Source organism: Haliotis rufescens, unplaced genomic scaffold (genome assembly GCF_023055435.1).
Source record: "Haliotis rufescens isolate VD_foot unplaced genomic scaffold, xgHalRufe1.0.p SCAF_7, whole genome shotgun sequence".
NCBI lineage: Eukaryota > Metazoa > Mollusca > Gastropoda > Lepetellida > Haliotidae > Haliotis > Haliotis rufescens.
In genome coordinates, this window is record NW_025964361.1 from 3754797 (window position 1) to 3778845 (window position 24049).

Sequence of the window (24049 nt, forward strand, 5' to 3'; positions counted from 1 at the left end):
CTTCAGTTGAGGTACGTAGTATATGTAAGTATTAAAAAGTGAAAACGCACTGGAGAGTTAATATATAAAATATTTATTCCGACAACCAATCTACATGACATGCATTCTCACTTTATCGCATTCATTTCCTGATGAAGTTCGATCAATGATGAATATAACACAGGGAAAGGGTCTCCAAATAATGTATGGACATTGACACATTGTATCATTTCACTTTGAAAATAAAACCATGCAAATGCTACGAAGGGCGATAACTCTACTGAACACTACAAAGATGAACACTATTATGATTCGACGGTGGTTGGTGGCTGCTAGCATGAGTACATCTTAGGTCCGCAGCCAACAGGAAGCCTCACTTTCAACTTGAGGATCTTATTTCCGGTTCCGGTTCCGTCACAGTAGGCCGCCACTTCTCGGTCGGCATATTTCTCCACGCACTTGTTAATACCCTGTGAGGGTCCACCATACGGGAATTCTCGAGATCTGAAATTATACCATTTTCAATCATCACATGGAAAATATATTTTGTTTCCTTTGTGGTTTAACACCGCACTCAGCAATATTCAAGCTATATGACGGCGGTCTGTATTTACCAGACAACCTTGTGATTGACATCAAGAGCATCGATCCATGCAAATGGGATACGATGACATGCACCAACCAAGTCATCGAGCCTGACCACCCAATCCCGTTAGTCGCCTCTTACGACAAGCATAGTTGCTTTTTACGGCAAGCATGGGTTGCTGAAGATCTATTCTACCCCGGATATTCACGGGTCGCCAGTGTCTATGTCAGATATTTATTAATTAAGCATTTGTCTGGTGTCATCACTGATTTTGACCCATTCATATAATTGTCACGACTATTATGTCTTTTATGCCAAGAGAATCTGTTTCGGCCGATAGTCGAGACTGATCGTTCTGTAATGTTGACGTTTTCTATCTATCTATCTATCTATCTATCTATCTATCTATCTATCTATTCATCAATCCATCCATCCATCCATCTATCTATCTATTTTGTTGAGAATGAGAACGTGATAATTCTAATGAGATTACCAACAAAAATAGTCCCTAGGGAAACAGTCGCTAGAATTGATTTTTATTTGGGTCTGTTATTTTTGTGAGAGACCGAATATTCCTGCAGTCATTTTTTTCCGAACACCCAGCAATTGTTGTCTTTTAGTAAAAACTGAGCCTATTTTTTTAAGAGTATTTTTCAATAATTCATGTTCACAAGTTGAAGGGACATACCTGCACATGTACACCTGGACATTCTGGGTATCCGGTTGGATCAAATAACACACACCACCGTTGTGAGAAATCTTAGTTAGAATCTTCCTGTCAGCATTACACATCCCGTGACGGTCAGGTGAGGGGTAGGTCTGAGAGCTGGGGGTAAATATCTGTCCTGGAAGTGTACTTTGGGCTGTAATTTCTTTCTGGATGAGATCGCTGAAAGGAGACAAGGAAATTAATCATGACTGCAAATAAGAAATGACTGCAAATGACTGAATAAATCATCATCATCATCATCATCATTGTCGTCGTCATCACTATCATCGTCGTCACCATCATCATCATCATTATCATCATACTACTACTACTACTATTACTAATACTGCTACTGCTACTACTACTACTAAAAGTTAAATCATCGTGAAGGGCATTATGGTAAAATTGTGGTTAAATGTTTTGATCGTTAGCTAATTTCCATTTTAATAAAAAATAATATTTGTACAATGATTTATAACTGTGGGTTAGTTTCATTTTAATGTTTTTGTTCCGAAAGGTAGACGTGGAGAATCCACATTCACCAAGTCGCATTATTTGTAGAGTAAAATGTCAGATAATGAGGTTCCACATAATATTTTATTCTACGAAAGCTTACTTTGGAATGATAATTGCATTTGTTTGAAATCGAAATTTCACTTATTTTCTTGTAAATTCGACTTTTTTTTCTCTCGTTACATCGATTTTTCTCTCGTTATTCCGAGTTTATTCTCGTTGCTTCGATTATTTTCTCGTTACTTGAATTAATTTCTCGTTATTTTAAGATTATTAAAAAATTTTTTTTGAGTTTATCCCGTTACTTCGAGTATTATTTCGAGAACATACTTGAAATAACGAGAAAATAATTGAAATGACGAGAAAATAATTGAAATGACGAGATATTTCGATTTGAAAAAAATAAAGTTATGGTACCAAAGTGGCATAATTAGGCTTTCGTAATATTCGAGACAACGGCATGATGAATGATGTGTTTCAGTTGCTGTTAGCGTTACAGATCTGAGATGAAGGGACACGAGGACTTAACACTCACCCCGGGTACCCCAGTTTGTCAAAGCCAAATCCATAGGACCTGAGTTGGTCCATGTAGTTGTTGAAGCACTGGTTACTGCGAGGAAGAGATCCCGTGTGTACCCCTGAAAGTACAACTGGCAACATGAATTCATTGTCACCGTAGAGTAACGCGTAGGACATTTCAAATGTGTAATAAATGCACATATACGAAGGATGATTGATAAAATAATAAACCTCACATATAAGGAATTTCGTAACAGTGAAATTTGTTGTGTGTGTGAGTGAGATTGGTTCACGCCGATTTGAACATTATTCCAGTAAAATTACGGCGTGTCAGCTCAATGAGGGAGGAAAGCCCGAAGTGATGTAAGCCTCAAGCGTTCACCACTTTAGTGATACCCACGATTGTATATGGGGCTGACAAAACTAGAAACATTATCGGAGCGAACCGGGATTCGAACCCACAATCATAGGTTTCTGGTGTGGACAAGGGACACAAGTCTCAACAACGCATTACGGCGCCTTAGACGACTGGGTCCCCTTGCCCCTCTGTTGTAAGATGGTCCGCGATGTCACAGAGGCATACCCTCGAAAACATGAGTCATTTAAGCAAATTATCTGCAGTTACCAGTAGGTAACATAAGCAGGGTTCCGTGACCCTTGGAAAATAGATAAACTTGAGGAACGTCCAGTGATCAAGTACTTCTTCTCAAATGTCCGGATTAGATCGACCAGGACCTTTTTCTGGTGCTTCACATGGAATTTTCAGATTTGACAATTTCACTTAACTTAGTAGGAGTGAATGAAATTTAAAAATTGCGAATTTGTTCGGTCCCTTGATGCAGGAACCCAACTTTACGTAGCCAGCCTCGTAAAAGACTCGGTACAGGATGATGTCTTTCTCTTACTTGGTTGTGAGTTTGCTGCAACATGGTATTCTGGCTGTTGTGGTTGGTAGCTTTGCTGTGCTGGATAAGTAGCTAGTTCTGGGTGGTAACTGTTTTGTGGATGTGTTGGTTCTTGTGGCCTGTAACCTGTTTGTTGTCTTGCCACCAGTGGGTATTCTGGCTGCTCATTTGGTTGTTGCGCTGTTTGGACTGGATAGGTTGGTTGTTGTGCTGCTTGTGCTGGATATGTTGGTTGTTGTGCTGGTTGTGCTCCGTACGTTGGTTGCTGGGGAGCTCGGGGAGCTGGCTGTTGAGGGTAACCAGGTTGTGCTGGATATGTTGGTTGTTGTGCTGGTTGTGCTCCGTACGTTGGTTGCTGGGGAGCTGGGAGAGCTGGCTGTTGAGGGTAACCAGGTTGTGCTGGATATGTTGGTCGTTGTGCTGGTTGTGCTCCGTACGTTGGTTGCCGGGGAGCAGGGTACGCAGGCTGTTGCGGGTAACCAGACCGTGTCGAGAACGTTGGCTGCGACGCAGGGTTATAATTATGTAAGTTGGTTAGGGAGACTGAATCTGATGGAGGGTATCTCGACCCGACCACTCTTCCTGTTCCCGTTACTGGGGCAACGCGACCAGACCGAGGAGCGTACTGTCTGCCTGACACAGGGTACCCGGTGTTATGTTGGTACGGAGACTGATAATTCCTACCTCCACCAATCCTAGCTTTTGCAGCTAACAACAGATCAAGATGGGGAGCGGTGGGACCAGGCTTGTAGACATTAACAGAAGTCTTCCTCGGGAAATTGCCACTTGGTTGATAACGATTGGGATTAACAGGAACATAACTTCCTGGTCGTGCTCTGTTCTGGTTCTGGACCTGGACCTGGACCTGGTACGGGTTAACATTGGAACCGGAAGGGTACCCTTGTGGAGTGTACCCTGCTCTCGGAGACCTGGCAACATGCGAGGGGAGCCCCAGGGACAATAGGCCGTAGACTCCACCCACACTGGACAGACTCTTTAACCCAGGTTTATAGTAAGGGACGGAAACGCGATTGTTGAAGGAATTGGGATTTTGAAAGGATCGATGATACCGCTGTCCATGGCTTGGTGATGTCCCAGCGATCCATATCACAAGCACTATCAGAATAGAAGGTACCTGAAGAGAAAACATTAATGTAGGAACTTATCTGGCGCTACCGGTGCCATAAGAATCATCGCATCATAAACCATTGATTTGAATTTTATTAAGTAAAATAGCTTGAATGGGATAATATTATATTTAATGGAATTCAGTACACTATCATATATGTATATGGTGCTCAAGTTTTTGTTACATTTTATTAATGCGAACATGTCATTGTACTCGTTTTACGATATATACAAATAGATGTCTGCCTGAACCAGAGGTATAGGATATATGATGGGTTCTATAATGTCTCCATACACAGTTAGTTCATTCATAAGGATTGTACATCAATATTAAAAATAATATGCTTTACATTTCAGTTCAGATCTCACTTAAGTACCTTTATACGTCTAATGATTCTCGGCAGATCTGTTTATTCAAGAGAAAATGTTTATAAACACGATTAAGCTTTATACATCCTGAGCTGTCACGAAAAACATCTTTACACCTTTACGTGCCATTAATTCAGCATACTCTTAGATAGAATGGTACGGCTTCCCCGAATCAATATAGCAAACCCCATTTAACCGGTTTATTCTGGATTAGCCAATAACCGGATGAACAAAAATCATAATTACGGAGAAATGACCGTTGACTAAAGACGTCAGAATGATTTGTTCATTGTCGATCTAATATGGAAACGTTTACTCGCAAAGGGAGCTGAACTTTTCAGGTATTTAGCATGAGATGTGAAATTATGTAACTCCGTGTATTCATATTTTGTAATCTGCCATGTGAAAGGACACCCAAGAGATGACGGAAGCGACAACTTACAGCTCATTTCATCAATACAACATATTCACCTTGAAAAAGGTTAAGCACCATGCCTTCTGTATTTCCCTATCTCATGAACTTCTACGTAACTTTTGGAAACATCTATAAAAGCCATTGATACTAATTCTTAGATACCATCCATATCTGAAGTACATTTTGCAAAGGAACACTTTGTTCTTCTAGACAGATCTGGCGCATATAATACGATGCAAAGCAGAGAAGGCAGTTGAGAGAGTAGTTAATAATTATTGTCATAACAAAATTATTGACAGTTACAAAAAGGTTATTAGATAATCGATTAATAGTTTTGTGCATTTCAATAAGAGTATGTCATAACAATAATGTTTGGTCAGATTAATACAGGACACAATGTTTAAAATGGCTCATACGGGAATCATACAGTAAGCGGTGAATAACCTTTTTATTAGTGTATAATGAAGGCGGTTCTTCAAGATATTATTGCCAGGATTACAATACAAATGAATATCCACAACTTGGACTTTCGAAACAGTAATTATCCGAGAATTACTATGATGAAAATGGTTTTCGGAGAGGCGCCCTGTTCCGTTTCTATTTCTCTATATAATGGGGGCAGTGGGAGAGCGCAGTGGTTAAAGCGTTTGCGCGTCACAACGAAGGCCCAGGTTCGATTCCCAACATGGGTGACAATGTGTGATGCCCATTTCTGGTGTAACTCGCCTTGATACTACTAGAATATTGCTAAACACGGCATAAGACCCAACTCACTCACTCTCCATATATTGTGTTATGACATATGAATGGAAATCGTATCAAATATGCAATATACCTTTAACACAGAAACATGATCAAATCATTGGTTTACCCCTGATTACACACAGGTATCAAATATATATTTACCATCATGTTGCCTTGTCCAGTATGTGCTGATACTGCGGGGTGTGGGGGTACGTACTCCGCCGCGGCCTTTAATACTATGGAGCTACCAACTACTGTGACTTTTATGAGACTTTGACGAGATCGCGTCTGTGTTGCAATAATGACCCTCTTTCCTAAAAGCAGTTGGACGCTGAAGGTTTATGACCTGTTCCCACAATTGGGTGACCTGTTTGCGGATTACAATGCATATTTACAATGCAGAATAGGAACAATGTCCGTCTCAACGATAGGGGTGAGGAAGCCATTAAATTTGAATTGACTGATCATGACAAACACACACTAAAGCCGTAGGAATTACAGCGGATTATGCTGTAACTGATTTCTAACTGTTTCTGGAAGGTTTCCGTAATATGCATATGCTGTTTCGTGTTTGTTCTTTGTGTATGTTTTGGACACATTTCATAAATATGTTTCAGGTAAAAATATATTAATTATAGTTATATGTAACATGTGCTTATTTCACAGATCTATTAGTTTGTTTTTTACCAACGACGGCGAACGCGACAACGCATAGGCGGCCAAGAGACACTTACCACTTCACCAATGAAAGTGCAAAAATTTAAAAACATATGTTCAATCTAAATAAGTGCAAAACGCATCGCCCAAACACAACAATGCTATATGCAGAAAGTGATCCAAGTCCACGCACGTATGTTTTATAGAAATGCGAAAAAGTTAAAAACACGTGCATTAAGAGTATATAATTAATAAAAAAGCGACAAAATCATTTCTATATCCAATAGAAATCTCTGCTGAAGGCAGAGTCGATTGTAGGATTCCGACTATATCATGAGCATGTGTTTATGAATCACTATCAAATAGTAATGATACCAGGTGTTCGCGAAAAGTTGAGCGGATCCTGCCCCACCGGTGACACCCGTCACACACACATGCAAAGGCAAGTTAATTATTCACCTGAAAAAGCAAAGGAACATATGGTACAAGTCAAAATAGGGAATTGCATCGGACATCCACATGTCTACCATAAAACTTTTTGAAAGCTTTGCTGAGGCCTTGAATGTTGTAACCTTGATCAAACAACTTCTGAGAAAGAGTCGTATGACGTTCTTTGAAATCTTGGTAGAAGGAGCATGCTCGATTGTATCTCAAAAGTTGTGGAATGTAAACACCATAGGCTGGAGCTACTGGAATATTGCTCGACATGAAGGGAAAGTTGACTATTGGAAAGTTGAAGTCATAACACCCTGGTATATAACACACCATCTGTCTGAGACATTTATGGCTCCGCGATTTTCTTTAAAACTAAAGCGTTAACTGAACTGTGGTAAAAGGGTAAGTCACATGTGACCAGTAGTGTATGCGTTTCGTTACACTGTAACAGTTATTTAGTCATGTAATTCGTTCTTCTAGGACAAAGACAACACTTTCTGCTGCTGAATTATTGCTCGACATGAAGGGAAAGTTGACTAATGGAAAGTTTAAGTCATCCCTCTTGTAATACAGTCTTGTAGAGAGTGTTTTGTCACTCAGAATCTTTATGCATAGATCTCACTGGTCTCCTTTATTTCTAGTTCAGGTGGGTAAATCAGTGGAAGGGAATTGGCTTTTTGATTGTTAGTGTAATGATATCAGATCATCGATATACCTGAAGCTTGGTCAAATCACCTTGTTTTGACTTTGCCAATCCGAGCAGAAACTCCGATTCATATGCATAAAGAAACAGATCCGCAAGAAGGGGAACATAATTTTACCCATGGGGATGTCTACTTCTTGCCTTTTTTAGATGTATATGCCCTTTGTCCATTACGTTGAAAGCTTGTTCTTGCTACCCCACCTCAATTTGGGCAACTGTCATGCCAAAATCGGATGCTGTATGACTGTCATTGTAAATGTTGATTTTGTTGACATCTTGATCTTTTCAAAAGGTTTTAGTTCATGCGATTGTCTTTTTTGTTTTTTTAACTGGAGTGATAGATAAAGTTTCTTTTGGCCACCAGTTTAAGTGTCGATTTTTTTTTTTAATTTTGACTAATATTTTGTTTTCTAATAAAGGGCGACAATGCATAAACGCGACATTTAGGTCAAAATATGTCTAAAATGGGTGAAAATACGTTTAAGTGTAAACAATAGGACAATTGGTTGGTTTTGTCCGTTTTTGCTCAACCGTTTAAGTGTAAACAATAGGACAATTGGTAGGTTTCGTCGGTTTTTGCTCCGTTGGTTTTGTGAAGGCGACAATAGGCCAACACGGCAATGTTCCTTCCAGCATTCCACTGTGGTTGAAATGAAATTATTACATTGAAAGATTACAAATAGTGATGAGAGTGAGTGAGTGAGTGAGTGAGTGAGTGAGTGAGGGAGTGGGTGAGTTTGGTTTAACGCCGCTTGAACAGTATTCCAGTAAAATTACGGCATGTGAGGAAAGCCCGAAATGATACAACTTGAAGTCTTTAACGCTTACCACTTTGGTGTCGTGTAAAAGATGGAATAAGGTGAAATAAGTCCGAAGTTATGCAGGGACGTATATTAAAGAAGTTCAGGTTCAAATTGATCTTTACAGGAGATAAAAGTATACCTAATTTTAAAAATATTCTTTACGCGCTTGTCCCTTTGGACTCCTCTTGCATGAATGAGTGAGTGAGGTTTAACACCGCTTCAATGATTGTATCAGTTCTATCGCAGCGTGTCAGTTTAATGTGTGATGGAAGCCCGAAGCAATGCATGTCTTACACGTTAAATGTTGCACAACGAGCAAACAATATGAAGGCGAATTAACGATTCGAATCCACGATCGTTCATGCACGTGCCTGCACACATAAGGGATACAACTCTGTACAGCGAATCAGGGTGCATTAGACCACAGGCCTACCCGTGCCCGTCATCTTGTATTAACAAAGGCTGTATATTGTTCAATATATCTTGTTTCTGATATTGGTAAAATTAACTGTGCCGGAGTAAGAATTCCATCGTTTTTTTCGGATTTTTTTTAGCTTAGAGGTGTTTCATTTCCGTGTATTAGCCACGTGGGGAAGATATAACTCCCCTGCTGTGCTAAGGGAAAAGGAGTGTTTCATTCACACACAGTTATAGCAATTACCATGGCAACAACCTTGTTATTCACATATGCTGTCTCTAGATACATAATGTTTTTTTAGAAGCCTGTTCAATTCATCCTTGTATATGTAACTGTTTATGAATGTAGGGCACATGAAGCTTGAATATTTGCGAGGACTACGGAAATGGTGTATGCCATTTAGTAAAGAAGGCAAAGAAGCGGACAAAGATGGCGATTTACTCGTGTGGGGTTCTTGGGGACAATAAAGAGAAAGCATTTGGTCGTGAGTCTGGCGACGTTGAAAATCTGATTATGAGTTTATTCTTACTTATATATTTTCTGAACCTTCTTGACTGCAAGTAATACATGGTAAAATCATTGGTCGTTCAAGTTAACAGAAACATGTTATTTGGGCTTTATAACTATAATTATATTTAAATGGAGAAATGTGATGTGTTGTATATATTTGACATGACGACTGTGCAATGATGCGCATTGCATCTGTATATCACATGAACAAGATGTTTAATGTTAAATCATTCCTACCTTCGCATTTTCACAGACCAAATTGAGGTTGTTCCCATTATAGCAAAGTTTTAGGGGCAAGCGATTCTTAAACCCTCGTCTGTGTATTTCGAAACAGATCTGTACAATACTCGAGTTGAATCTATGCCATACGTAGTCTGTCATACAGACCCTGAAACAAATATACCCAATACATCCAATACACGTCTGTAAAAGTTGGCAAGTCTAGATTAGTGCAGTCTGAAAATGAAGAGAGTCTCTGGGCTTCCTGTTAGTAAGATAATTTAATAACTGTTTCTTTAAAAAGACCTTTTCAGAGACTACATGTCTCATTGGGCTTTTTGTGGATGGGCCCCGTGAAGATTCGGGGTAGAATAGGTCTTCAGCAACCCATGCTAAAAGGCGACTATGTTTGTCGTCAGAGGCGACTAACGGAATCGGATGTTCAGGCTCTTTGACTTGGTTGATGTATGTCATCGTATCCCAACATGCTCATGATAACAAACATGTTTTGAGGCTGGGGTCTGGCTGATCTTTTAAAGTGAAATTACAAGGGATAAGAGTACGCTAGACCACCCACAGTTCTTTCTCTAAGAAAATACATGTGGTTTCCTCATGAGATGCGAGACATAAACTCAATCAATTTATTGCGATTGTTCATTATTGGGTCAGTAGCAGAGTGAGTGAGTGAGTGAGTTGGGTTTAACGCCGCTTTTAACAGTATTCCAGTCATATCACGGCGCGTCAGCTTAATGTGGGAGGAAAGCCCGAAGTGATGCAGGTCTCAGACGTTTACCACTTCGGCGAAACCCACGAGCACGGGTATGGTGCTGCCAAAGGGAATCCGGGAATCGAACCAACAATCATTGGTTTCATGATCAGGGGTGCCTAAGGGACGCAACTCTGCACAGCGAATCGCGGCGCCTTAGACGAATGGGTCACCCATGCCCCGTCAGTAGCAGAAATGTAAAAGAAATTATATGAATCTTCAAATGAGTGTGTGTTTTCATTGTATTGAAACGCTGCGACATGTTTCAAGTTACGAAAACAGTTCAAAATAATATGCTGTGAAAGATTGTGTTTGTTTGCACTAGCAGAATTCAATCTACATGAGGGGGCACGGGTGGCCCAGTCGTCTAAGGCGCCGCGATTCGCTGTGCAGAGTTGCGTCTCTTGGGCACGCCTGAAACCTATGATTGTGGGTTCGAATCCAGGTTCGCCCCGATTATGTTTCTTGGTTTGTCAGCACCATACCCGTGCTCGTGGGTTTCACCGAAGTGGTAAGCGTTTGAGACCTGTATCACTTCGCGCTTTCCTCCCATATTACGCTGACACGCCGTGATATACTGTTAAAAGCGGCGTTAAACCCAACTCACTCTCTCAATCAATATGACGGCAAGTAAATAATCGTGTCTGTACCAGACAATCCATTGATCGATACCATGAACAACAATCCACGGTGGGTACGATGACAGTCAAGTAGAAGAGCATGACTACCCGATCCATTTAATATCCTCTTATGACCAGCATAAGGACCTATATTCGTATCCGTAATCTAGTATGTACGACCACATACAGTACATAACATGACGTGTTCGACCCGTGAAGATCCGTGGTAGAACTATGCTTGTCGTAAGAGGCGACTAACGGGATCGGGTGGTCAGGCACTCTGACTTGGTTGATGCACGTCATCCTATCCCAATTACGTGGATCGATGCTCATGATGTCAATCACTAGATTGTCTGGTTCATACTCGATTATTTACATACCTCCATCATATAGCTGAATATTGCTGAGTGCGGCGTTAAACCACAAACAAACAAGCAAACATGACATGTTCGTGGATGATGTAGAGGGGCGGTACGATAAGCTTGAGGTTGAAGGTTGACTCGTCGTGTTGAATTGCATATGTTCATAACTGTGTGAAGCCATTCCTTTTGTCTCCCGCCAGGATATGGCTGGAATATTGTGTCGGCGTCTGACATAATCGAATCTGGACAGACAACCTATGCGCATCGTTGTTTGCAATTGGGATACGATGATATGCATCAACCAAGCCAGCGAGTCTAACCACCCGACCCCGTTAGTCGCCTCTTTACGACAAGCATGGGTTTGTGAAAACCAAAATATTATAATCCGGCACATGAACCATATAATTTTTTTAAAACGCACTCACTATCACACTACATCCTAACGTAAACGTGTCTTAAGCACATTGCACTTTGTCTATTTGCGTATGTGCTTTCATGAGTGCTTGTATGTAAGGCTTTTGCATGACGTGTTCCTATTTCCGTCCCCAATAAAACATCCATAAAAGGCACATAAAGCATGTTTGTACACACAGGAATTCACTTTCCAGGTTAACCGCCTCTCCACATAAGCTTACACTTCCAGGTTAATATTCTCCCATGAAGAATCATACGATAGGTTTATGCTTGCTGATAGTTATTGTACAATAAAGTACATGATACAGGGTTAATGTGTGCGGATACCTCTTTATATTAATTCTCAAATAAAAATTACAGAATTCTGCCTTTGCACCAGAACATGAACATGAACTATGCTGCTCCACTGTTGATGGGGAAAGCGATATATTACGTAATGTAATGGGGGTACGGGCGACTCAGGGGTCCAAGGCGCCGCAGTATCTGGGCAGAGTAGCGTTCCTCAGGCATGACAGAAACGTATGATCGTGGTTTGAATCCCAGATTCCCCTGAAAACGTCTCTATTTTTTCCCGTACATTTATGTTTTCATGAACATCTAAGTGGTAAACGTCAACGTCAGGCTTTCCTCCAACATCAAGCTGAAGCCGTGATATAACTCGAATACTGTTCAAAGCGGCGTTAAACCTAACTCAATCACTCACTTATTATTGCGGAGCTCAAAGTATGTATATATTTTTCTTTTTTGTTGTTGTTGTTGTGTATATGTAACGCCACACTAAGAAATATTCCAGCTATATGACGGCGGTCTGTAAATAATCGATCACGGACCAGACAATCCAGTGAATGACACCATGAACATCGATCCAGGCAATTTGGATCCGATGACATGCATCAACCAAGTCAGCAAGTCTGACGATCCGATCCCGTTAGTCGCCTCTTACGACAAGGATAGTCGACTCTTACGGCAAGCAGGGGTTGCCGAAGACGTGTTCTACCCCGGGACTTCACGGAAGATGGCGAGGTGAGGTGAAATGGGGTTTAACGTCGCGTCCAAGATTATTGCACTTATATAGCGACGTGCATGTACTTGTGTATGTTTGTGTGACTGATGCCGATTTATAGTGCTAGCTCACTGAGATACCATGCCGCAGTTTAACATGAATACCCAACTCAGACACAGTATACTGACTCCGAGCCGACCAGCCCTTGTTTTAGCCCCTTAATGCCAAGCGCAAGACAGGGTAACAACAAGAACCATCCTTTAACGTCTTTTTGTATGACGCGGCCGGGGATCGAACCCCGGACCTTCCGCTCTCCGGGCGGACGCTCTACCACTGGACCACGGAGGCGGTCCAGATAAGATGGAAACAACCGAAGACCTAATTCTACTTATAAAAGAATATATACTCGAAAAAAAGTAAAGAAAGATTCAGATCCAAACAACTCAGACATTCACTTGTGTGGATTAAAGTCTTTTAAAGGAGGTTTACAGTATATACGTTGTTCTCTTCAAATTCTTTTATCTCCGTGTTATGGGTTTCCGGACGCTTAAGAAACAGTCGTAGCTTTCTCTCAAATCACATGAACAACTGTAAAACATCTCATTTGCTGATAAAAGATAACCTAAGACTTCATCTGAGTATTTACAATTTCTGTGCGATGCTACACCCTTCGTTATAGCGCGAGTCATCGCGATAAACATGGCCATCCGAAAACGTTTGACGTCCAAACACCTATGATCAGACAATAAACGTATATGATCTGAGCTACATATTACCGTTACTTACATAAAATGTTTGGCTTTAAACAAACAACATAATGTATCTATAGACAGCATGTGTGAATAGCAAGGTTGTTGCGATGGTAATCGCTATAAATGTGTTAATGAAACTGTCCTTAAACCTTGTCACTTTGATCAAAACGGAAATGATACACCTATAAGCGAAAATACATTTAGAAAAAATCCTCACTCTGTCGCATCTAATTCTACCAGTATTTTCAGAAATACATGATGAAATGCCAAGTCATCACTGCGCAGGAGCGTTAACTGACCAGAGTTACCTCCCCTCCCAAAATTACTTCGAAGCATATTAACTAATAAACAATGGATACTGTCTTTATTCAAATATATTGTATCTTTACTGCCAAAGTACACACCCTTCACACCCCTCACCCCCGTTCCACTATGTCTATAACAAGAATATAACAATGGGACAATAAAGTAGGGTTCGGTATTTGGGTTTATTTGACCTCCATTGTGTCTCTACAATGAGGCCTATCAGCATATGGTTTACCCTGATAGTGCAGCTTGTACAGGAGTACAATCACAACGAGTTGTTGCTCAGGCTTCAGGTTACACACAACCAAATATTTTCCAATAGGCTACTATAGTCACTTTATAAAAAAAATGTAACTAAGCATTCAACAGTTATTACATGTGCATGTGTGCACAGTTTGGCCTCAAAGCTGCAATAAAAACAAAAACTAAGACTAGATTAGCCAGCTTCTTTTCCGAGTACATGAAGCTAAGCACCCAAGTTCCGCACCAAATGTCACTTGCTTGAAAAACTCTGTGGTCACATTCAGTAAGAGTCATCATGTTAAATACATGAACAATATTCAGTCCTGGTTAAAGGGCAAGTTCACACGGAAATGAACCTATTTTTCTTGTACTTTTTCCACATTAAAAGTGTTAACCTAGAAGTGTCATAGACAAAAATATAAAAATATCACTAATAATTGACATATTTTTTGCATTAAAATGATTTATATTTTTCACATTTACCAAGTGTTCTATTTCCATAACAAAACCACTATGGCTTATGCCCCTTACAATATGACGTCATTGGTGCCAATTGATAAACATTATGACGTCATCATGCTTTGTTAGAGCCGCTTCACGTGGTGTAGGTACAGGTGTGTGATTGTAGCGTCTCAGATGCCAGCCAGCATAGTGTTATGCTGAGTCACCACTGCGCCGGAGTGTGTCGTAGGCCATGTTGTTTTACCACAAACTGGTACTTGATATCTTTTGCGTTGAGAATAGACAGGGACCCAGTTGAATTGGCACCAATTACGTCATAATCTAAGGGGGATAACTCAGGCCTGTTTAGCTCGAAAAGCGAAGGCCTCATAACGGCATATCATTTTCACACTATTGTGAGCTTCCTACTTTCACTGTGAAAAAAATGAGTGTATATTTTCAAACACAGATACTAACTAATTCTAAAATTGCGTTTTGTTTAGAAAAAGATAGAAAGTGATTTTTGTGTGTACACTTCCCCTTTAATAAAAGATGAGGGGACACGGGTGGCCATGTGGTCTAAAGCACCCTGATTACTGTACAGAGTTGCGTTCGTTATGTGTGCTGGCACGTACATGCAGGGTCGTAGATTCAAATCGTTAATTCGCCTTGATAATGTTTGTTCGTTGAGATACATTTTAACGTGTAAGACGTGCATTGCTTCGGGCTTACATCACATATTAAATGACACTCTGCGATATTACTGATACAATGATTGAAGCGGTGTTAAACCTCACTCACTCACTCACTCATGAAAGAGGGGAGTCCAAAGGGACAAGCTCTTAAATGAACTTTTTGAAATTAGGTATACTTATATCTCCTTTAAAGATCAATTTGAACCTGAACGTCTTTAATATACGTCCCTGCATAACTTCGGACTTATTTACACGACACCAAAGTGGTAAACATAGGAGACTTGTATCTTTTCGGGCTTTCCTCACACATTAAGTTGACATGCCCTAATATTACTGGAATACTGTTCAAGCGGCGTTAAACCAAATTCATATTAACCACAGTGGAATGCTGGAAGGAACATTGCCGTGTTGGCCTACTGTCGCCTTCACAAAACCAACGGAGCAAAAAGGGACAAAACCAACCAACTGTCGCATTGTTTACACTTAAACGGTTTTTAACCCATTTTATACATATCTTGACCTAAACGTCACGTTAAATTGTCCCCATTCAGAAGAGAACAAAATATTAATCAAAATGCAATAAAAACTACAATTCGACACTTAAACTGATGGCCAAATGAAATTGTATCATTGTTTTAAACCATTCTGGTATAAAAACCACAAAAGACAGATGCATGAAGTAAAATGCTTTTCAAGATCAAAATCTCACCAAACTCAACATCTACAATGACAGTCATACAGCATCCGATATTGACATGACAGTTGCCCGAAATGAGATGGGGTAATGGCCAAAGGGAAAACAAACACACATAAAAATCGCTCAAGTTCCATGACACATTCATAGCGTACATGACCACCCCCTGCTACAAGAGACTCAAAAACTCTCCGGCGCACAGAAAAGTCAGTCGTCTGATGACCTCACGTGTGAAATGTCGTCATTCATCTTGGAGGGCCTTGATCAGTTCTTGTCGGTTGGCATCCATGACATCCCAGAGTGTTCTGTGGGGGACATGTCTGGCGAGCGTGCAGGCCACGGAAACACGTTGACGTTGTTGGCTGAAAGGAAATTCTCTACGATTCGGGCTGTTTGGGGTCTGGCGTTGTCATGCTTATAAAGAATACCCCTGGCAGCTGTTGAAGCAATGGTAGGACAACCATATGCCCTAAGGCATTCGTCGCTGATGACGTCACTGTCAGAAATCGATTTGCAAATTACGCAAGTACCGGTCTTCATTGGGCGTAGTTACCCTGAGTCATTGGCAGCCTGATGTCTGCATGGTCTGTCTGTAACGTAGCATCGCGTTAGTTACAGCAACACAGGAGCAAACAAAACTTCTGGCAAAGTTGGTATGGCATGGGTGGTTCCCATCTGCATCCTACCCAGAGCCTGCTCGCATTTTTGGGTGTCAGTCTTGGCATTTCTGTGATCTCTTTATCAGTGTGAGTGGCTGACATGCCGTCAGTTTCATTTATATACCCTTATTGTACACGTAGTTTCGGCTGCCTAAGCGGCACGTGTTTTTTTTACTTTTTAGCATTCTCTACAAATATGTGCCGTGGACGTGTATCACTTTCTACATAGAGCATTGTTGTGTTTGGACTATGTTTATTGCATTGATTTAGTTTGAACTTGTGTTTTTACATTTTTACACTTTCATTTCTTTAAAGTGGTAAAGTTTCTATTGGCCACCAGTGCGTTGTCGCGTTCTCCGTCGTTGGTAAAAAAAACAAAGATAATATTCAAAACAATTCGCCTTGGTAAATTTTGTCCTTTTCACTAGATTTTGTGCGACAATGCGACAAACTTACCTCGACAGTGTCTTTTGTAGGATTTCATAAGTAAAAGATAGAAATGCAATGCCGCATCAATGCCGCGGGTCTCATGTATGTAGTGTACAACCCCATTTACTTCGAGTTCACAAATAACAAAGACTTATCCCACATTTATATCATTCTATATTGTGTCCACCATGGTGACTAATTTGTGACGCGTCAAGTAACGTCATGATTTAGGATAATATATATGGATGTACAACTTCTTTATGACAATTAGGAGCGACGTTTCGATGTAGGTTCAAACACCGTTATCAAGCAAATTAAAACCTACACCGAAACGTTAGTCCTAATTCTAATAAAAACGTTACTCATCCATATATCATATACATACTTGGAACAACTTCAAAATGTCTCACAAAGAAAATAACGTCATCTCGACCGTACAGACAAACAGCCGACTTGTATGGGTTTCTACGAACGGTGATCAGTTATTCAGTTAGCAAGAACTTTTGACGAGTAATAAATATGCTTCTTGGAATAAGCATTATGTCGTCGTGGCCGGTTTTAATTTTTTCTAAAAAGAAAGCAACGTTCCGCTTTCGCATGTAAACTGTAACGTTACAGAAAGGAACGACGGAATAACATCTGATACGAGTTACTTCTTCGACATGCATATGTGATAGTTTGTGTCGAAATCTAATATATGTAGAAATCTGGTATATGTCGAAATGGTTGATTTTAGAGGTTTTCAGTGGCGTTTTTATAGTAGTTGGACATTAGCCATGTATGTTTCTTAGGAGATGTTGCTGGTGACGCACAGACATATCGACATCATAGACTTCAGATTTTTTTCACCCCTTAAGCACCTAGGGCCAAGCCCTTATTAAAAACAAAAAAACATACATTGAATGCTTATAATTTATTGACCAAACATGCTCAATGTAGTTACACAAACGCCTCAATAGCTTTTCCACATGACAGACAAAAAAATCGTTCGATTTTTTCGAGTTAGTTGCGCCTGCTTTATATTAGATGCACTGTATTTGAACAATTTCAGTGATTGCGCAAGATAGAGGGTAGCCCGAGACGAAGAAGGCCTTCGATGCCTCCATATCTCTTCAGATCCTTCACGCCTGGCTTGTAGAGAACGTAGCTGGGGTTGTAGTTGTTCAGAGGACGTTGAGGAAAAAGGGTACCTCCCACAGAAGTCGGGTTCCTGCTGAAGGAGTTCCCCATGGCTCTGTGGTACCTCTGCCCGGAGCTGTAGGGTATTGGGCCGCGCGAGAAGTAAGGTCGCTGATCAAATTGATTCTGGTCATAAGGATTCTGATTGGCCAGATCTTGACCATATTGGTTCCGACCGTGCGTTGCAGGAAGGTACTCTCTGTAACGGTGCCCGGTGCCAGGGGGTCTATATTGACCCGTGTGGAGGCCGAGACTCAGTAGACCTTTCACCCCACCGACGCTCTTCAGGTCGGAGATCCCTGGTTTGTAGAATGTAGTAGGTGGGCGATAGATAACTTGGTTACTGGGAACGTCATAGGCTACAATGGCGCCGATCTGCTGGGGCTCGACCACAGTCGCCTTGGCAGCGTCTTCACTCACAGACATCGCCCACAGCGTCACCAACGACAAACACAAGAACGCCACCTGGAAATAAACGGGGTCTGTTTATGATAATATACTTAATGGTGAAGCAGTGTTAACAAGCCTATATATGTTACAAATGAAATGAAATCCCAATGGAAAGGTATTAATTATAACACTAACTCCTTCATATGATGCTATTGGGCGGTACCATTTTTGTATGGTTCCATATTTGGGATTGTCTCCGTGCCTAGTAGATAGTACGTCTGCCTGGAGAGCGAAAGGTCCTGGGTTCGATTCCCGGAAGCGTCATTTCAAAAGACGTTAAAAGATAGTACTTGTTGTTTCCCTGTCTGGCGCTCGGGATTAAGAGGATATGATAAGGACTAGTCGGCTCGGAATCAGTATTCTGTGTCTAAGAGTGGTTTCCCTCATGTTAAAATTTGGCATTGTATCTCTGTTGGCTTGCACTATAAAACTGTCATTAGTCCGGACCAGTACAAGCAGACACACACACACACACACACACACACACACACACACGCACGTACGCACGCACGCACGCACGCGCGCGCACACACACACACACACACACACACACACACACACATATATATATATATATATATTTATATGTATGTATGTATGCACGTCGCAATATAATAATAATCTTGAATTCGACGATACATCCCATTTCATGCCACCTCGCCTCACCTTAATAAGGAATAATAATACCTCCTTTGAATCATCTAAATTGTCTTCATACCATCATTGACAAATGAATGCATTCGCAACAGCAGCTTTCTGGCACTACCTGTATGCTTTAATTGCACTTTACTTTTATACTTGAGACCGTCTCCGTGATCTAGTGGTAGAGCATCTTCCCGGTAAGCGGAAGGTCGGGGGTTCGATCCCCGGCCGCGTTCTACCAAAAGACGTTAAAAGTTGGTACTTATTGTTACCTGCCTGGCTCTCAGCATTGAGAGGCGAAAACAAGGACTGGTCGGCTCGGAATGAGTACTCAGTGGCTAGCACTATAAGCTCGGCATTAGTCCGGACTAGTACAGTAAAACACTATTCAAATGTTCATGTTTAAAGAATCACCCAATCCCAAGTACCTACCTTCATGTTTGATCAGCCTGTGCCACTCTCGCAACTCTCTGCACAACTGTTTCACTGACAATAGTACCAGCATTTATAGGACAGTGTGTATCACACTTAGTACCTATTGCTACGCAATCAGCAGATGGCATCTCCCTTGAAGACATTGTGTGTCCAGTACAAAGAGGCCAATGCATGGTGATTCCTCTCCACGGGAGACTTCGTGACGTCAGCTGCTCCCGCTCGACCTGACCAACGGGAGGACTGAGTCACGACATATTTCTACATTTTATTTACATATAACTGTTTTATAATCACAGATACTGCACTCTTGCTGCGTTAATCATCTACACCATCCCATCCATCAGTGTGTAAGTAGACACATCTACCCTGCAGTTTGAATAATCAGTTTGAGTAAAGCGTTCGGTACAGTGAAACTTTGTTAATATTGACTTAATGTTGACAGAAGATGCTCAAATCAATTGTTTGATTGACTCTTTTAGAAGGTGACAAATGACAATGTAGACAGACGTTATGGAAAGCAACATTTTTATCGTCTTTGACAGGGTTTTGGAGGTGGAAGAGCATAATCACATAACACTTTTTATGGATAATAACTTCTTTTATTCTTTGAGACGACATTTCAGAGCTGCTTCCTGCTCCTTACCGTTATTGCACTATTATAGCGACTTTTCGGAACTTATCCTACACAGTCGTCAAGCAAGACTTGATAGTGGGAGCATGGTGCAGAATTATGTATAGTTGGTGTAGGATGAAAATAACAACAATTTATGTGCATGATTAACATGGTAGGGTTAACAACAAAAGGATAATATTGTAACATGGTTGACAGAGAACACACTATGAGGAAGCCAGTCAAACGGTATTAAGTGTAGATAGGTTGTACGATTGGAATAAAAAGATGGAGCTTTTGTTTCACTAATTAAGCAATATATGCTATATACAGTAAACTACGGTTATAACGAACTCATAGGGACTACTTATTTTAGTTCGTTATAACCGTAGTTCGTTATAAGCAAATATACAGCATAACTACAGCAAATAGTCGGGACTAAAAAAGTAAGTTCGTTATATCCGTCAGTTCGTTATAACCGTAGTTTACTGTAGTAATTATTTCAGTTCATCTTCAAGCATTTCACTATGTTCACAGGTCGTGTTCTCTCACTGGTTTCAAAGAGCGGAGGGACTTCCATGTGACGGTGTCCGTACACTAGCCTTTTTGTGTCACTCACGTAATGATACTAGGTTAACGGTGTCAGCGTTCACGAACATCGCCGCGCTGCCAAGGAAAACTAAAACGACTATTTCATTTCATGTATTAATGTTTGCTATTTGTCTAACATAGCAGATATGAATATCTCATCACTTTATCTGCACACTCACGCGTGTCAAGTGTAGATTGAGGCAGGATGACAGAAGGGTGACATTGAATGTCGAAGTTCTCAAGATGAGATGGTTGACATTGAATGTCGAAGTTCTCAAGAAGGGTGAGGTGAGGTGAAATTGGGTTTAACGTCGCGTCCAAGATTATTGCACTTATATAGCGACGTGCATGCACGTGTATGTGTGTGTGTGGCTGCTTGTACTAGTCCGGACTGATGCCGATTTATAGTGCTAGCTCATTGAGATACCATGCCGCAGTTTAACATGAATGCCCCACTCAGACACAGTATACTGATTCCGAGCCGACCAGTCCTTGTTTTAGCCCCTGAATGCCGAGCGCCAGACAGGGTAACAACAAGTACAATCTTTAACGTCTTTTTGTATGACGCGGCCCGGGATCGAACCCTGGACCTTCCGCTCTCCGGGCGGACGCTCTACCACGGAGGCGGTCTTCAAGTACATGTATGCCAGGAAGATATGTATTACGTCCGTTGCCATAGGTTCATGAACAGTGTGTTGAAACATAAAATTGCTGCTAATTACACGTACGAATGTTGTAGGTTCGATCCCACTGAAATATGGTGTTTAATTTATCATCTTTCAGGATGTTTTTTTCAAGTGAGCATTGCAATTATACATATTCATAGATCGTGTTCAATTAATGATGATGGTTCATACCATGAACCGAAAAAATACAGTCAATCCTTCTTATTAAATTCGACAACGAAAATATGTGTTTTCAACAATAGTTGCATTTTCCAAAGCAGACAAATATGACGAGATTGATAAACATTCCAGGTGTAGGAATGCATACTGTGGCGTGACATGAATCAGGTGATTGTTTAATTTCTGCAATAACTTGACAATGCAAAAGTCAAACTGAAACGAACTGGAACAACTATGTCCGGGAGAAGGCGGCTGTTTCCAATTACATATTCAGTTACCGCTAGATTCAAGCATTAATTCCCTGAGAATAGAATAGCAGACATAGTTGGAAAAAATGCGGGTCAGAAATGAAGTCCGAAGACATGAACTTTGTGGAACCCTGGCAAACCGGGGAAAAACAGGCGAGCGAGCCTGCTGTTTTATTCCTTCTCGGCCTTCGGTGTGACAGGGTAAATGAATATGCATGAATTTCGTTAAGTGTCCTGCGCATGACGATACACGTGAGCAGAAAGGGAATTCCCTCGACTGTAATATGGATTCCCCGACTTTCCGTGGCAATAAAAGTAGGGCGTTGGGCGTGGCTTAATTGTTTACATTCATTGGCAATGAATGAAATAACACGTGACCAATTCAGCTAATGAGAATGCAGATATTACAATGAACACAACCAACTTTACTTTTTAGCAAAATAAATCATTATTCTAACTTGGGACATTCCAAACGTATCAAATCACTTTACAGGTGCTCTATAGAATATTTCAGGGACTGAGACATATTCTGTCGACAGTGACCAATAAGAGGCTATACGTCGAAAAGTCCCCGTGAAAACAATAGGATGAGTAACTATAGGTTAATGTCACATCAGTGAGTGAGTGAGTTGGGCTTAACGCCGCTTTTAACAGTATTACAGTTATATCGCGGCGTGTCAGCTTAATGTGGATGGAAAGCCCGAAGTGATGCAGGTCTAAGACGTTTACCACTTCGGTGAAACCCACGAGCACGGGTATGGTGCTGACAAACCTAGAAACATAACCGGGATTCGAACCCACTATCATAGGTTTCTGGCGTGCCCAAGGGACGCAACCCCTGCACAGCGAATCGCGGCGCCTTAGACGACTTGGCCACCCGTGCCCCCTAATGTCACATCAAAAGTTGTTTTCCTTCAGACTGTTCAGTGAGCTCATAACATTCAGTAGAGCCACTGACGCTCTCTTGAATACAGCGTATGTGTCAAGGGCCTACCATAACACTGCATATACTATGTGTCAATAAATTCCTTGGCATGCAACATATATTAAAGATCCTGTGTTGAATCTGTTATGTGTAAAGGTCCGTGAAGATCCGGGGTAGAATAGGTCTTCAGCAACATATGCTTGCCGTAAAAGGCGACCATGCTTGACATAAGAGGCGACTAACGGAATCAGGTGGTCAGAGTCGCTGACTTGGTTGATGCATGTCATCGATCCCAAGTGGTGGATCGATACTCATGATATTAATCAATGGATTGTCTGATCCAGACTCGATTATTTACAAACCGCCGTCATATAGATGAAATATTGCTGAGGGCGGCGTTAAACAACCCTAACAAACCAACCAACCAACCATCCAGTTCTAAACATCTATGCTGGACCTTGCCTTTGAACTTAACTATTCTTTCTCCAGGCAGTAAAACGTGGGATGAAATGTTACTTTTCGCTATTACGACCTCATCCCTGTCATGAGGTTTTCCATGTGCGTCCAACATTGGACTTTCTTTTTCAAAAGTTCAATGCTCTAAAATCGAAAACAAGAATTTAACTCTTTCAAAATGGATGACCGGAATTGAACCCCAAACCGCTTAATCAATAATCAGGCACGCTAACCATTAGACCTCAGGACTGGTTGAAAATGGGTGGTTCATGGGAAAGGTTCAATGTTAAGCGTTATTTCTTGGGAATATATATTTTACGAGTGTTTCATTAGACTGTCGTAACGCTCCTTTATACATAATATTAAACAAATATGAATAAATATTGTTTTGACGATATATACGTCAGAGAAGACACTTCTCCGCGGTTTTGATTTAAAATTTAAAACATCGGGGTCGGAATAGCCCTTGGGTCTTTGGTCCTCATGCTATTCCCTCCCTTTTACATTTTCAACAGAAACTTCGGAGGCGAATTTTCTCCTTCACTGACAACACGTTTGACCGCGAAACACCCATGCTGACTGAGATTTTACGCCGCTTAGCTCAGTATTCAGTTATGGGAAAAAGTATGGGTGAGGTGAGGTGAGGTGAAATGGGGTTTAACGTCGCGTCCA

General features: G+C 41.0%; 2 protein-coding genes across 2 annotated transcripts; both read right to left on the bottom strand.

The window, feature by feature from the left end:
• Positions 1 to 311: 311 nt before the first annotated feature.
• Positions 312 to 4361, bottom strand: LOC124139650 (adhesive plaque matrix protein-like). The gene is made up of 4 exons (XM_046506911.2): positions 3212 to 4361; positions 2323 to 2425; positions 1254 to 1454; positions 312 to 483 (listed from the first exon to the last, which is right to left on the bottom strand). The coding sequence occupies exons 1-4, from the start codon at positions 4359 to 4361 to the stop codon at positions 312 to 314; spliced, it is 1626 nt and encodes a 541-aa protein (XP_046362867.2).
• Positions 4362 to 17894: 13533 nt separating this feature from the next.
• LOC124139676 lies at positions 17895 to 19747 on the bottom strand. Its single transcript, XM_046506939.2, has 2 exons — positions 19700 to 19747; positions 17895 to 18640 (listed from the first exon to the last, which is right to left on the bottom strand). Exons 1-2 carry the CDS (start codon positions 19703 to 19705, stop codon positions 18044 to 18046), a joined length of 603 nt encoding a protein of 200 aa, XP_046362895.2. The 5' UTR covers positions 19706 to 19747; the 3' UTR covers positions 17895 to 18043.
• Between the last annotated feature and the right edge of the window lie 4302 nt (positions 19748 to 24049).

Bases quoted from the DNA above. Each gene is read 5' to 3' on its own strand.
- LOC124139650 (XM_046506911.2), bottom strand. From the start codon at position 4,361: ATGTTTTCTCTTCAGGTACCTTCTATTCTGATAGTGCTTGTGATATGG. The intron at 2,426-3,211 runs GTAAGAGAAAGA...TTGTACTTTCAG, and splicing joins TGCAGCAAACTCACAACCAA to GGGTACACACGGGATCTCTT. The intron at 484-1,253 runs GTATGTCCCTTC...GTATAATTTCAG, and splicing joins GTCCAGGTGTACATGTGCAG to ATCTCGAGAATTCCCGTATG.